Genomic DNA, 16,324 nt, shown 5'->3' with positions numbered 1-16,324 from the left:
GGGTTTGTTCAAGGACCTGAGTTATTGGAATTAAAACAATCTCATGGATAACCCTCTTGTGTTATTTTGCTTTGGGATTTTTCTCATTCGTTTGAGGGTTTTTTGGTGTTTTGATTGGTTGGTTTGGTTGGGGTATTTTTGTTGTTTTGTTGGCTGGTTGGGGTTTTTTTAAATCAAATTTTCAAAGCACTTCAGGCACTGAATCCAGCAACTGCTTCCAAAAAAATCCAAGTAAACAGATATAAACCACCACCAAGGAAGACTATTTGTAAAAAAAAAAAAACATTTATTTGCTGCAGTGTTTACATGCAAGATAATTGCTTTCAGTACCAAAAAAAACCAAGACTAGTAGTCATTTCATTTAAAAGATTTATCCTTCTTAACAAAAGTGACTTGGTATGGCTTTTTGATCCTCTGTACTATGATTATAAATTATCTTCAAAATCCTAGTTGAGGTGGCACTCTGATATTAATCACATTTTGCTAAAAACATACATGCAGATACATAAAGGAGAGCTCTAAGGAGTTAAAAGCCAAATTTAATAAATGAGGTAGTTCATCTGGTTAGGCAGAAATGTAGATTTGTGTTTCTTTGTATAAAACATCCACAACCTCTGTACACGCATCTGCACTCAGAGGTCTATCGCTTGCAACACAGCCCCAGCGAAAAACTTTGCCCTTTGCCTTTCACAGCAGGGAGAGTTCAAGAGTCCACCTCGATGTGCGCAGCCAAGGACTTCACCATCAGAACTCACCCACTCCTGCTACAGCTCCAGAGTATCCCTCTCCATAGCCTACAGTGAGAGTGATGGCCAGTTTTGCCCTTTTTTGGATTCAGAGCAGATTAAGGCAGAACAGTACTTTTAATTACTGAGATAGTCAGACTGGTCTAACTTTGAACAATCTGACTTGGATGACTGCTGCGTCCAGATCCTGAGGATTTTTAACTACCTGAATATACAGTATTTTTTTCCTGTGCCTCTATCGTAGTGCATTAAAACTTCCCTTCATATATACCACAAAACATTCATTTCTTTTTAAATTGCCAACCAGCAGCTCAGAGATTCAATGTTCACATTACTTAGCATTTAAAACACTACTAAACCGTCTCAGCATCCTGCTACAAAAATCTTAAATTAAATTGTGATTAAAAATGTCATTATAAGTCTGTACCTGATTATCAAGTGAAAGTTACTCAACTAAAGAGAGACATTTCAGCAGAGACTTGACAGAACAACTTTCTGCCAGGCACCACATCAAGAAGAAAGGTGCTCATTGTCATTATCCTTCTCTGATTAAGGTCAGTCACTGTAGCCAGTACAGAACCAAGTGTGCAATCCTTCATGTTATCTTTAAAAAGAAACTTCAAAGAGAAAAAAAAAAATCATTTGCAAAGTGAATAAATATCCCAGGCACCCATGGCTTCATTTATTCATGTTCTCAGAAACATCAATCAGCAAGAAGGGCAGACAGCGTTGTCATCTGTTTGCCTGTTTAAAAAACAAAACAAAAAGCAAAGGTTCAAGTTCTGCTTATCAATTACTTGGATGCTTCTCAACAGAATAGCTTAATTACCAGACAAATCACATGTATGTATTTTTATAAATTAAAAAAAGTTTCAGGATTTGAGACATTTAAAATTATTAAAGCCACCCAAATGTTTTACCTGCATATTTTTATAAATCCAATCTGTAAACACAGTCATGTTCCCATACACTCCAGGTCTATTGGGACTAGCACAGCCAGTTCCCCAGCTGGTATCTCCAACCAGCCACCATATGGAGTTTTTGTTAGTTACTAGAGGACCTCCACTGTCACCCTGCACAAAACACAAGCATATTGTTAGTGACCCGGCCACCAGGAAAGACACAATCCATTTTGCTTCAGGAATACAGATTAGGTTTCAAAAAAGGCTAACCACTATTTTAAGGCGGTCACTAAAATAATATGCAATAGCAATTACAGTATTAATTGCAAAAAGGATGAAAATTGTTTGCCCAAAGCACTAAATGAGATAGAATTTATTGACTTTCTTGTTCACAAGCATAATGCTAGGGTGTCTCTGTGATTATGAAGAGCATTCATTCACTTTCAAGTACCAGAAAACAAAACATCCTTGAAGCATTAAAAATGACTGCCTCACCTTTTTTAGGTATTTAGCAAGAACTCTGGCAGCCATTCAGAAGATGGAACAAAAGCAATCCCTTCTAAAGGGAGAAGTCCAACCAAAATGCTACTTTTTTTTTTTTATTGGCATAAGATCTGTTTGTAAATAATAAATGACTAAATAAACTCCAACTAGTGAGACCAAAAATTAATCAGATCATTATTAGGTATTAATATAGGAACAATTACCTGACATGAATCAACTCCTCCTTGTAGAAATCCAGCACAGATCATTGTAGGCAAAATCATGCCATTATAGATATAGCCAGAGTTACACGTAGAATGTTCTATTAGAGGCACCATAACATAATTCAAGTTATTTGATGTTTTACCTGAAATTGAAATGCAAAAACACACAAAGATAAAATTAGAACAAGTATCATATTACAGGGTGTTTCAAAAAGATAGACCCAATTTGAAATCACTACTGCTTTGAAATTGGGTCCATTTTTTGGAAAGATCCTGTACATTGCTATTACAAATCCCAGCAGCTAACACTGTTCAAAACAAAATGAACTTACTAGAAACATCAGAATGGACACTGAAGATGTATGGTCCATTGCTCAGAGATAACTGTGACATTAAAACTCCCTTCTGGGGGCTCAGTGAATTACCCAGCTTTGCTGTTCGTGTACTCTAAAGCAAGAGAACATGGCACCCATCTGCCTGCTCCAGCCCCAAATCAACTGTGTTATCTACAGGGCTATTAAAAGCGCATGGAGTCTGCAAGAGGGGAAGAGGAGCTCCCCACAGTTTCACAGTCCAGCACAAGCCACCAGCAATTCCCATACTCTGTGTCCAGCTACATCTAACATCCTTTTGCATGTCCATGGAGGACTGGCTTAGCATATAACCCTTGTTATAGGAGAGGGTATATGGGCGCTGAATTGGCCAAGCTAGCAGGGGCACAAAATTGTTTGCTGTGTGGATATTTCTGGCCCCTGGCACTCATTTGAGGCTCCTTTGCAGCCTGCTGAATGCAACACATTACAAGTTGCTTTGGGACAGAATGCCTTGTGTAAATATTAGGGGCTGTAAAATGAGTGAAAAAATAACATATCAACAGACCTGGCTCAAACTGCCCAATCAGCTCATGTAACTGTTATTTGCAGAATGAAGAGAACTGGTTTTTTATGCAGAAGACCAAAATATTCCAAAGCCACTCTTACCTCCTTGGTACTCTGCTCCCCACCCAGATATCCAGCACTGCTGATTGGGTTCAAACATCATTCCTGGATTAGGCAGACAAACTGGCCGTACAGTATCTACAAAACAAACGCAGTAACACCTGTAATCCCAGATGTCCAGACATAATGCAAAAAAATGCATATGAAATATCTCAGCATGACCACCACTTGCATACATACAAGCACTTTTGCTGCACTTTACTTTCCTTGCAGATAGGCAATACTATGCAATGCAGGCAGCAGCAGAAAGCTCAGCAGCTGCCCTTTCCCAGATGGCTACCTAATCTTGACCTCAAAGTGAGGAACAAGCACAGTTAAGGGTTCTAGCTCAAGTCATCAGGCTACCCAGAATGATTAACACCAGCTCTTCTGATCAGTAGAAGAGGACAAAGAAGAAGAAAGACTTCCAACTTCCTCTCTGCACTCTTTTTGCAAAAAACACTGTTGAAAATAATCACAATGCAAGCAGGATTCCATGCCTGTATATAAGAAGTGTGAAGCAGAAAGCCAGACAACCTTGCTACTCTCAGCAGCAGAAGAGCCCCTCCAGATTACTTCTAGTAGCTTTAAGCTGATGTACAGAAATATAAAGGAGCTGTACAGAAATATAAAGGAGCTGTACAGACAGCACCTGTACGCATAAAGCACTTCAAGTGTAAATAATGCTTTGTCTGTTTTTACCACCTGCTTACAAACAACCTACATCTACTTTTAAGAAAGGAACTTCTTGCAACATTTGGGTTTGGGTTTTTGGGTTGGGTTTCTTTTTGGTTGGTTGGTTTGTTTTTTGTGAGGTTTTTTTCCCTAATTGTCATTTGACACTACTTGGTTTGGGGTTTAGTCAGACGCTCCACCACTACATCCTCACTCTACACATACAGGAACGGTGATACTTAAGCACTGTACAGCATTCTGGAGTAAAAGCCCATGATGGAGATGAACCCACACTCCCTTCCCATGTTCTAGATTTAAATAAAGCCTAATTAGAAAATTAGAACTTGTGCCCTCTCTCTCCACCTCCACCCTGTCTCTGCCTCTAGGGTGGCTCTACCCGCAGTTTGTGTTCTTCCTGTAAATATTTACAAAGATTTCTTTATGAACTTCAGAAGTTTCAAAATATGTGCTTATAGCTATCAGACTTTTGTCTTAAGAAGAGCAGAATACATACCAGTAAAACTCAGTGGTGTCTCTAACTTCATAAGGGCAACGTCATTGTCTTTAGAATCTGTATCATAATCCGGATGGGAAATGATCTGTTGCACTCTGTACCCATATCGTAAGAGCATCTCATTCTGGTTCAGAATCCCAGCATAAACCCTCCAGTTGTATGGGTCAGAAAATTGTCTACAGAAAAAAGACAGGTTAGAAGGTCTGCTTCTCTGCTAACGAGTCACGGATTATGACCAGCAAAAAATTGTCTCCAGAAATGGCAGCAAATGCATGTGCAACCAAGAATGCACATACATTTGACTACCATCTCTGAAGAACAAGGCAAACAAATTGCAAGACAACTAACTTTGAGAAAGCTTGACTCTAATTTCATAAATATATCCAAAAAATATTTGAAATGGGTTAGGTATCACTGTTACCTGACCCTTAGTCACTCAGCACAGCAAATTATAGTCTGAGACTGCAACACTGAAGTCTATTGATTTCCATGGCTGAGGGATCAAGCAGTTATTTCTGAGGTCTCACATGCCAGTGGTATCACTCGCATGTACTATCCAAAGCATGCAAGGGCAGGAGAAATCAGAATCAGCAAAAACATAATCTAGTGAAGGAATTTCACTATCTTGAAAATGCTACAGGTTTTTTTGTTTAGTTTTCGGGGGGGTTTTTTTATATGTTAAGCACATTCGCTAGATGTATTTTAAGTAGCCTCTTGTGCTCCAGCAGTTTACAAATGCTCAACAGAAAACTTCCCACAAGTGTTAAAACTCCCTCCATGAGAACTGCCAATGCAGTAGTGCTCACAAGTTGCTCCTCCTCCAGGAAAAAAAAAAATATAATAAAATAAAATCAAGACTTAAAACAATTTTTGTGCCAGCTACAGCTTGGTTGCCATTCCTAAAGCTTTTGCATACTACAGAGCTCAAATCAGAAAATGAAGGATAAGATCATCACATAAAAATAAACACTTGAATTCCTTTCCCAAGGTTAAGGACAAAGTTACTTTTCCTCAGCTTAGCCTCAAACCATGATTCAGCCAACCAACCGTTAAAATGTTATTGCTTAGTGGGTTTTCCCTCCAGCAGAAGTAGCCACCTTTTAAACATATTCTTCCACTGTACACAAGGTACCACGACACCCTCAACACTCCTTTAAGCTTCTATTTTCATATGTTAAAAATGGAGAAAGCGCCAGTTCTTTTTCTTATTGATGCCTACATAAAGTGTTCCTTGGACAGGTATAAATCTACATTTAATACTGACTTTGGCTTTATTACCCTGTGGCATGAAGATGTGAGAAATAAATGGTACAGGCATCCTCAAAGTTATCGTTTCTACAGTTGTGCAATATTTGATGGATTGGGATTTTTTTTTCCTTTTGTTTGTTTTTCCTCAAAGTGTAATTCACCATCTTCATGATAACATTGTATTGTCTGGCATAAGTTTGGTGTTTTGAATTTGCCTCTTAAGTCGGATGAGTATCTGTGCCCAACACCACTATCCAACTTAATTTCCGCCTTTAATATATAAGATAAGAAAATAAGATTTTTCTTTCTGTAGAAAGCAGACAGACAACCTGCAGCTGACCTTCTCTGGAACAAGTCTTCCCTTAATACCTGAAAACCACACTGTTACATAGCCAAAATATCGTACCTAGCACCTGCATTCAAGGGGGTTTCAAAGCAGAAAGTCAGGAGACTTAAGTAAATCTGTGCATTTCAGCCTGGAGCAAGAAAAATGGCCATTTGGGAGATGAACGAGTGAGCTGGTTGTCACAGTGGCCACGTGGGCAGAGACTCACCCTTCCACGCAGTGTGCCGCCGTCACGATCCACTGCTGGGTGATGATGGAGCCCCCGCAGATGTGGGTGCCCTGCACATGGAGGCTGACCTGCCACGGCCACTGCCCCAGCGTCGCCCCGCTGCCACCCACGATCCTGCTCATCACGTTCACGCTTTGAGTGGTCAGGCCGCACTCTAAGGGGTCAGTCACACACATGCAGGTCTTAGTTAAAGAGAGAGCTGGTCTGGAAGATGGTGTCTGCAGCTCAGGGTTTGCTGGCAGAGGGGAGCACAGGCCATGTCCGACCTCTGCTCTGCTGCCGGTCAATAGGCTGCAGCTCAGGCCCCTGCCCCGGACACTGAAATCCCGAGTCTCCCATAGCCCAGACCGCCTTCACAACGCAAACGTCAAGATGAGTATTTGGTAGCCACTGCCCTTGGTTCACCATGAACCATAAACCAGTGGTTCATTACACCTTTGAGTGTGGTATGCAGGCACCTCTGGTGAGCCACACAGACACGTGCCTTGATGCTGAGCAATGAAACAGATGTCGCCTCGTGACAACCATCACCATCAGGAACATACTGCCTACCCAGAGAGCAGATGCACCACAGACATCCCACCATGGCTGCCAGGCAAGAGCTACAGAACTTCACCACAGGGAAGTCATTTAAAGGAACCGGTGGCAGCAAAGACAAAAGCAACTGGGGATCTAACATCCCCCGGTCTCCTCTCACACCCTGCTCTTTAAACTGCATCACTTGAAACTTGGCAACCACAGTTAAATCATCCACCCATCAAAAGACAGCAGTTATTTATGTAGACTCAAAGGGACTTCCCAGCCAGAGCATTTCAAAGCATGAAAAGCAGTTCGAGAAACACAGTCACTTACCTATGCAGCGCAGAGAAACCACATTTCCTGATGCACAATAATCACTGCAATAGAAATAATAATAAAAAATAAAATTAAAAACAACAACAACAAAAAAACCCACGGTATTTTAAGCACACAATGAAGCAAATGGTGGGTAAAGTTCATCCTCCAGCTGCTGCCTACCCTTTCCAGCTACGTGCCCTGCCTTCACCCTCATCTTCCTGCTGAGGGTTCCCTCCTTTCTTCACTCTCTCCAGCTACCCTACCAGCAACCATCTGGCCTCCACCATTTCTCGCATTCACCAAAACTGTCATGTGGAAGGCTGCAGTCACCAGTACAAAAGGTTTGTAAGCCTATTGAGGAGCAAGATGAAGAACAGCATGAGAAAAAAGTTGAGCTGATTTATGAAGTAGTTGTAGAAGAACCTAAACAAGGGAACCACAGGAACTTTGCAGGCACAGCGGTCTGCAGGTTTAGAAACTAGACACTTCAGAGCTGTTTAGTGAGTATAAAAATGATACTTTCCAAAGTGAAAGATCCATTTGGCATGGTATGTGTTCACATGACTGAAAAAAAAAGCTGTACCAGCCTCTATGTTACAGCTGGTAGCTACTGTCACCATACAGAAACTCCTGTTGATGGTTAAAGAGCCTTAGAAAAGTATCTTTCACATGGCAACCTTGTAGACAGCAGGGAGGGAACAGGATGGGCCATCTCTTCTAAAAGAGGAGAGGAAGAATGGAAAAATGAAAGCTGTGCTTGTAAGTAGAAGGGAGTGCAGTTGCTGCAATCAGATTAAAAACAAAGTCTCTTTCCCTCTAACAATCCCCATTGAAAGATGTGCTTACATTATGCTACACCTCTTACAACAGCTAAAAAGACTGCTGATAAAAGGAAATAAGTTCGTATTAAAAAAAGATACCTGCTATACAGCTTTTTGTACAGGTCTATGTTCCCAGCACTTGTGTTCAGCTTCATGTAGCTTTTAAAGCTGGCTTCAGCTGCTACTCCTTGACTGTAGTAGTATGTATCTCTGCAAAACACAAAGTCCATTATGAAATCTGGTAGTTTCAGTTTTCAAACAGGCAACAAACTGTGCCAAGCTAACGCTTCTGACATGAACACTAAAAATATGATTTTTTTTTTTTTAATTAAATGCCAGTGTTGTAGTACAATACCAGAGACTCAGATTCTCTAAACTTTTGTCAAGTTCTGTTTCCCATCAAACAGTTACTAGATTAAAATAATATTTTTATCTAATATGCATACAAGGAAGGAATCCTCAGCCTCATGGAACACCGCATGACAAAGGGATGGCTTTGATGGTACAGGTCCAGGCACAACAGAAGACAGAATTTGCCAACTGTATCAAAGAGAGGCAACACCAAGTATTTCAACTGCAGAAGAATTTAGGCTACAGCATTACGTGGGGAGAACGTGGGCAGCACTCTGGGCCATGAATGCTTATGGTGATCTTCCACACGAGCTGGCGTTCCTTGTGTCCTCAGAAGACGGCGGCTTTCTATGCAATACTGGTGATGACAGGTTAAGCCAGACTGGATGTTATTGAGCAATTATAATGATCTGCTACTAACTGAGGCAAGCTATGGAAGATGGTTGTGAGTGAATGTATTTAGATATAAGTGACCCCACCAAGTAACCACTGCATGCATGCCAGATGCTGTTACTCGGAGCAATGCTTCATTTTGATTCTGTAACAGCTATGTTTGTTAAAATCGGACCCACCAGGGTCCACATGAACTAGATCACTAAATGCTTTTTGTTTCAGATACACATTCTTAAAAATGGCAAGAGGGAAATTTTAACCTTTCTATGCATATGCAAAGGCTGATGAAGGTTAGACTTACACGCTGTAGCCCATGTCTTTACATGCAGTCTTCCCATAATCGTCATTCCAGTCATCTTGACAAACAGGATACCAGCATTTGCTGACAGGTGAATAAACTTCCAGGATAAAGTTTGGTCCAAAAAGTCTAACTGCCAGAAAAGGAAGAAGAGAAAAAAAAAAAAAAAAAAAAAAGAAACTGAGAACACCACAAGCTATATTACTGCCCATTTTCTACTTAAAGGTATTATTACCCACAACTTTGCTTGTATGTACAAACTGGTGTTAATTTAATGCTGCCTTCAATTTAAATTCTGAGTAGATATCAAGCAGACAGAAATATCACAATGACTTAATTCTTTTGTGTAAGGCAATTTAAAAGAACTACCACTTTAAAATGCAAGATAGTGTTCGTCTTTTCAGCTGTTATGCTCAAAATTCTTTCTCCTCCTACCACTGAGAAAGATTACAACAGCCAATCTTTTCTTATCTTTTATCTACACAACCATGTATTTCTTATCATATATTGTGTATAAATAAAATATAATCTATTCTACTATATTGACATACTATATCTTAATACACCAAATTTCTTCAGACAAGTGTTTGTAGAGCAAGAATGTAACAAGGAGCAATTACCTCTGACATTCTATGCCTCATTATGTATTTATCTGCAGAAGAATTTAATATAAAATAGCTCAAGCAAAAGAACAGATTGAACAAGCTTCTCAAAAACTGCATTATTCAACCAAATGGAGTGGAACACCTTTAAAGCATTCATCAGTAAATGCTAACACTGTATGAGGCATGTGCGAAATAAAAGTTCCCAAATAGAGAATAAGAGCCCAGCAGGAGTTTTCCATAGTGGCACTGGCACAATACAGGTGCTAGAAGCAGGATGCCACATCTTTGGAATGGACAAATAGATTATATTTCCACCTTTCACCTTCAGCTCTGCACTAAACCTTCCCTGGGCTACTTCTCAGTTAGAAACACTGATCAGATCAGGCTTTCTTACACAAAGAAGTTATGAAATAGTTCAAAATAAGTATTGGGAGACCAGGGAATGCAAAATATGTGGACAATCACAAGCCTGATTAGAGACCACCAGATCTTTGTTATCACCTGAAGTTCTCCTAAGAAATCAATTATGACTGTTCATTCCACAGACAATGTTACATCAGTTTTGCACAAACTCTATTCAAATCAAAAGGCAATATTTTAAAAACTGATTTAAAGTTACGCCAGCTGAAACCCCTAAATCAGTGATTTTCTTTTAGCTTTTTAATTGGACTGGAAACAGACAATATCTAGATATAGGCTTCAAAGCACTCAAACATCTTAAACCACTTTAGCGATATAACTTGATCTAAAATGGCCCTACTGTAACTCATGCAAGCTTTGGACAAGGAAATTTGCTCAAAAACCCTTGCAGTTGGCTGAAGGTCCCCTGTCTTGACTGCCAGCACTCACCACACCGGTTTTCATCCTCCCCGTTGGGGCAGTGGTCCACTCCATCACACCAGCGCGAGGGCTCCAGGCACACCCCTGAAGATCCACACTCTATCAAGGAGCCGAGACAACGATTCTCTACTGCAGGGAGAGAGCAACACAGCTGTTAGGCTGAACATCAGCTTAGCCTCAGGTGACTATTGCCAACCCTTATCTTAAGGAATATGCCAGTTTGGTAGAGCAAAAGATCAGAAAGTGCTCTTAAACTCAGAAGTGGGAGACCTAGCCCAACACAACAGAAGATGTATTGCTCTATCCTTTACATCGCTTGTCAGACTAAGTCACCGATGCAGCTGTTTGGATTTTGCCCACGGCCTCCTCTGAATAAGCAAGCACCATTAAGTTGTCTAAAATCAGTCAGCTTTGCACTGACAAAGCATAACACTTATAAACAGAAAAGGAGGAAGAAAGTGATTACTCCAATTACAACCTTTTGCTTTCTCTGCCACTTAAAACAAGATTACATTCATCCTGTATAAATCAGAGCAAAAAAAAAATACCCTAAGAACACAAAGCATCATCCTAACTGTTTTAGATGAACTCCTCTCTTCCTTTCCTTTCCTGCACAGAACAGAATGGAGAGGCTCCTAAAAATATAGCAGATTGGTTTTTAATTTCCTTCGAAAAGTGGCTTTCATTGAAAGGAAAATTAAAACAAACTTCACCTGAGCTGAGGAGAATTACTCTAGCCCAGCTTCAGAGCTCACTCACCCCCATTGGGGATGACTTTGAAGGCAAAGATATCATCTCTGATACAGCTTACAGTGGTGAGACAAGTTGGACTCACACAACTTTAACACACTTTCAGAGCAAAAGCTTCAGAGAAACAAATAAATGGACATGAATTACTTCTGCTCCAAGAAAGATCCCATTTTACCAAAAGAAAACATATCTTGATCATTTACACTCTTGCAGTTAAGGTACACAGATTTAATTCAGTCTCCTTCCTTCACCTGAAATTAAGTGAAGTTCAAATTCAGAACAGAGCTCTGTTTCAGAGAGGAAGCACAGCAGTGACTTCCCTAATGAAATGCAGTGCAGAATGTGTTGTCCACACACAGTCGCGTGCCAGCTATCCCCCAATGCAAAAACACTTGCAAGAGGTCAGACTAGTCTTTACTGAGAGCTATGGCCCTGTACCAGCTTTTGCCAGATAGACTGGAGCTTTCCAGAGAAGCTACCTGAATAAGCCACTACAGAAGAGTCAAAAAGTTGATGACACCACCCAATGTCAAAAACGGGAAGGGAAGGGAAGGGAAGGGAAGGGAAGGGAAGGGAAGGGAAGGGAAGGGAAGGGAAGGGAAGGGAAGGGAAGGGAAGGGAAGGGAAGGGAAGGGAAGGGAAGGGAAGGGAAGGGAAGGGAAGGGAAGGGAAGGGAAGGGAAGGGAAGGGAAGGGAAGGGAAGGGAAGGGAAGGGAAGGGAAGGGAAGGGAAGGGAAGGGAAGGGAAGGGAAGGGAAGGGAAGGGAAGGGAAGGGAAGGGAAGGGAAGGGAAGGGAAGGGAAGGGAAGGGAAGGGAAGGGAAGGGAAGGGAAGGGAAGGGATCACAAACAAACAAGATTGAGTCATTAGGAAGTAATATTAGCTCATCTCTCTGGAGGCAGGCAACAAAGAATTTCCTGTTCCTTAATTCAGCATAAAATGGAAGATAAGAATGTATATTTCTAACTTTAAAAGTTTGATACATCTTTTCTTTCAGAACTGAAAAAAAAACCTTACCAAAATACCAGATGAAGAAAGCAGCAACTGCACAACAAATGACTAGTAAAATTGATAATATAATGACTATGGTTTTCTTTGCACCTGAAATGAAAGCAAGGAGAAAAAGATAAAATAGGTTCACAAATAAGGCAACTTCCAGCCACCAGTACTATCTGTTTCCTTGACATCAAACTCAGACATTTTTTGCCAGACAGACTTTTCTCCATTCTACCACCCTTCCTCCAAATTACCCAGGTCCCTGTCCAGTTACACTGGCATCCCAGCCAGCTATTACTTCTTCATCCACAGGGAGGTGGCTCCTTCAACACAGGAGTTGAAAGATCTCTTTTGTTTTTTATCTTACTCTGGAAGACCTTAAGTCTAAAATTGGAAGACGTCCTGACAAAACTTACTTGGTGCACATGTTCTTCTGGATGCATGTGCTACTGGCCTAGTCGACTGGTAGGTAGCAACCCTTGGGATGTAGCTTGGCACTGACGGAGCATTTGTTGAGAAGTTCTGTGGATATGGGTAAGCACCTACTGGCTGCCCAGCAGAATAGACGTTTTCTGGCTGAAAGCCACCATTTTCATAGTATGGCGGCAGACCCTAAATGATAATGTTGAGGGGAAGGAAACAGGGAAAAAAATGAAAAACAAGAGACAAGACCTCGATTAGGACAAAATAAGTTTCAGATGCCACTTACATTCAGAACCCTACTGAGTAATTCTGCCAGTGCAGAAATTCACCACGCATGCATACACATGCTAGTGACTCCAATTTGCGCAGAGAAAGAGATTTACAGTACGTGACTAATAATACCTTGCACTTTGAATAATAACAGAGATTGAGGCTGGAAGGCGTATAAATAGATCAGTTTCCTGATCCAAAGTAACTCAGCCTAAGGACTTTTGAGCCCAGTCCTCCAGCTGGCCACACAAACCATTGCACTGGAACATCTGACAGGGTAGAAATAAGCAGCAAGGATTGTTTTAGGCAGTACCATCAGCAAAAGAAATGCTGAAAAGTAACAGCCTTTGTGTGCCCGGTTGTCCAGGTCTAGGATAAATGCTCTACTGCTCTGTTTTGTCCTCTGGCAACACCAGGTATGCATAAGCTATTTCTGAAACTCACTGGCCTACAGCAGGTCACGGAATATTTATCCTGGAAGAGTTTTAACAACTAGTTAGAAGCCATTCCAATCTATTCCTCCACAACAAGCTTTAAAAGCACAAATCTCTCCCAGGAATACCCGAGCACCTGACATGCTAGTTAATTCAAGCCTCTTACACCTGACTCACAGGATGTTTTTCCCTTTTTGCAGAAAACACAACAAATACTAATATCCACATTTTAAAAGACTTGTTAACCAGTGCATCACTTATAATAGGCTATTAATGGTAAAGAAATAAAAACCCATTAAAAAAAAATCAGAGAGGAATATTTTGAATATTTTGTTTACTTACTACAGTAGAGGTCATCTTTCCTGTGTCAGCAGTACCAAAATAATTCAAGTGTTTGGAAGTAAAGTGTGAACCTATATTTAAAAATAAATAAATGAGAAAAAAACAAAAAAACACCACAAAAACCACAAAACCGGAAAACAATCACAACTAGAATCTTTGTCCACCTCTCTTGTCAGTTTTTCCTTTGGAAAAACACCAAATCTGGAGGAATACGGAAGTATTTCAAGAGAGGATACAAATTAAGGTGCAGCATGAAATCAGATCTCAATAGCCTCTCAATACAACATTGAGGATTATACAGTGGCAACTATTCATTAACACGAGCACCACACAAACCAAGAAGGTTAAGTTAGTGCTCACTCCCGCTGACAGAATGAGAGTTAAAGAATATCCTGGCAACAGCCCACATGGTGTCAGTACCAAGTTCAGGTCCTCCTGCCTCTCTCAACACTTACTCATGTATCACTCAAGGTTTATGACACAGAAACGAGAACACAAACAAAGCATCAGGAAATACACATTCAACTAACTCATTTGATAACATCATGACTATTAGCCCCACAAGCCACATCTTTTTCACTCTTCTGTGTTGCAAACAATTGTTTTCTTGGTTGTATGTTGTAGCCACCACACCAAAAACAGGGAGAGAAGCACAACGGGGAAATACACCACATCAATATGAAAGTTTTTCAAATAGAGCAGAAGAAAGGAGCTACATTCAACGTTTCAACCATATAGCAGTTTATTTTAAAGTTAAACATTAACATTAAGTAAAACCACAGATTAGCAAAGACACAGGAAATGCTAAATGTTTGCTGCCACAGTTCTAACATAGGCAGTTATAGACCTCCACAAGCAATCATTTTAAGAAATAATTTAATGTATTGAGTCCTCTCATAACATTACTCCATATGAAAAAAGCCCAGACGTGCTTCAGTCAGGCACTGAGAAATACCTTTCTCCAGCTCCCAGAGCAGTATCCTGCACACAGACACACTGGCACGATCCCTGTTGAAAGCCATGACTACGAAGAGCAGTTGCATTAAGACACAGCATAATTCAGTCCAAAGTATAAGGTTATCTTCTAGAACCCGTACCTAGGTGTCACCTCACTGAAAACTGAACTACAAATGCTTTTGAAGCAGATTTCAACAGCACCTTAGCACCTCGAGCGTGCCAATACTTCGTGACAGTTTAGAAAGGCTGATTCTGGTGTTTGCCTATTAGCGCTAACAAAAAAAAAAAAAAGAAAAGGTAAATAATAACACTCTCTTAAACTCTTATTTGAATGGCAGACAGGGGAAAAACAAGTCTTTCTCCTACTTACAATAAGTCCATCAGATTGGTGACTAAGGCTTCAGGACTTCTGCTTTATGTCGCATCCATTCTTACTCAGCTCTTCATAGCAGAGCACGGAAACGCAGCTTTGCCCAGACTTGGGGGACAAGTAACAAATTGCAGGAAGGTATTTTTGTTCCTTGTTCTCTGAAAAGGAGGGGGAAAAAAAGGATTAGGAAGTTTGGTGATAGCAGACGGAAGAATACATCAGGTGATTCTGAGGTAAGCCAACAAGTACTACAAACAAAGAAAAATCCAAATATTTTTTACGTTACAATTTGAAAGCACTTGGCAAACTGGCATGCGACAGTCTTTCTCACTATTTTTCTGGTTGGTTTGTTTTAAATGAACAGAGGAAAAAAAAAAAACAAATCTGTGTTCCTCAACTGGCTTCCAATGCCCTCTCCCAATTTAGTTATTTTTAGTATATTTTTCCATCCAGCTTCTGATTAATAATAGTTTTTCCATTATCACACCACGAAATACAAGGAAGTTACAGGTATATACAGATTTCCATGGTTTTACATATACACATTTGCCAGTGTATTAAAAGCAGAATAAACCAAAGCCACTGGACTCGCATTAGTTTGCAAACCTTTAAGGCAAAAATTGATGGGTAACATCCAATAATGATAAAATCTAGTTTTCTTAAATGCATCACTGACACACTTCAAAATATTTTACAAACACATCAAGGATACTGCAACAACTTCATAGATAAGGAAGCTGGGTCATGGAGAAACAAACTGACCTGTCAAACACTCTCCATCCCAACAGCTACAGAGCTAGAAGAGACTGGTCTCTCTTATCTCAGTCCAACACTTTGGCCTCTAAGTCACCTCACACATCAGACAGATTTAAATAGTTCCCACATAAGAGTATCATAAACCCACTCTGGTGCAGAGAAGTGTAGTGGGAGCATACAACTATCCTTCCTTCTTGCTGCCAGTCATTTCTCCTGATGTCTGCTGAGCTATAACAACATTTTATTGGGTATGTCTGACAAAACAAACCTCAAGAGTCCTTTAAAGTGAGCTGGTGGAATTAAAGTGTACAGAGATCCCCAGGCAAAGAAACAAGGATGGAGCTCACCCCCGCAGCAGGCTTGAAGGAACAAGAGACAAGGCCCAGGGAGACAAAGCCTTGTAGGTCGGCTTGCTAACACCTTCTAGCTTTGGTAAAAGTATAAAGTAATGAAAGACACCCATCACTTATATGCCCTCAAGTCCTTGAATTTCAAAACCTTCCATTTACTCCAATGTGGAGCAGAACCAGCATTTGGA

At 40.5% G+C, this 16,324-nt stretch overlaps 1 protein-coding gene across 1 annotated transcript; it reads right to left on the bottom strand.

The window, feature by feature from the left end:
* Positions 1-1,478: 1,478 nt before the first annotated feature.
* Positions 1,479-13,718, bottom strand: TMPRSS2 (transmembrane serine protease 2). Its single transcript, XM_065640670.1, has 13 exons — positions 13,704-13,718; positions 12,651-12,846; positions 12,256-12,339; positions 10,499-10,618; positions 9,048-9,177; positions 8,102-8,212; positions 7,197-7,240; positions 6,324-6,498; positions 4,522-4,697; positions 3,336-3,431; positions 2,356-2,498; positions 1,667-1,819; positions 1,479-1,490 (listed from the first exon to the last, which is right to left on the bottom strand). Exons 1-13 carry the CDS (start codon positions 13,716-13,718, stop codon positions 1,479-1,481), a joined length of 1,455 nt encoding a protein of 484 aa, XP_065496742.1.
* Between the last annotated feature and the right edge of the window lie 2,606 nt (positions 13,719-16,324).

Source organism: Caloenas nicobarica, chromosome 1 (assembly GCF_036013445.1).
Source record: "Caloenas nicobarica isolate bCalNic1 chromosome 1, bCalNic1.hap1, whole genome shotgun sequence".
In the NCBI taxonomy this organism is placed as follows: Eukaryota; Metazoa; Chordata; class Aves; order Columbiformes; family Columbidae; genus Caloenas; species Caloenas nicobarica.
Note: the sequence above shows the minus strand (reverse complement) of the source record. Positions and strands in the feature narration are given on the sequence as shown.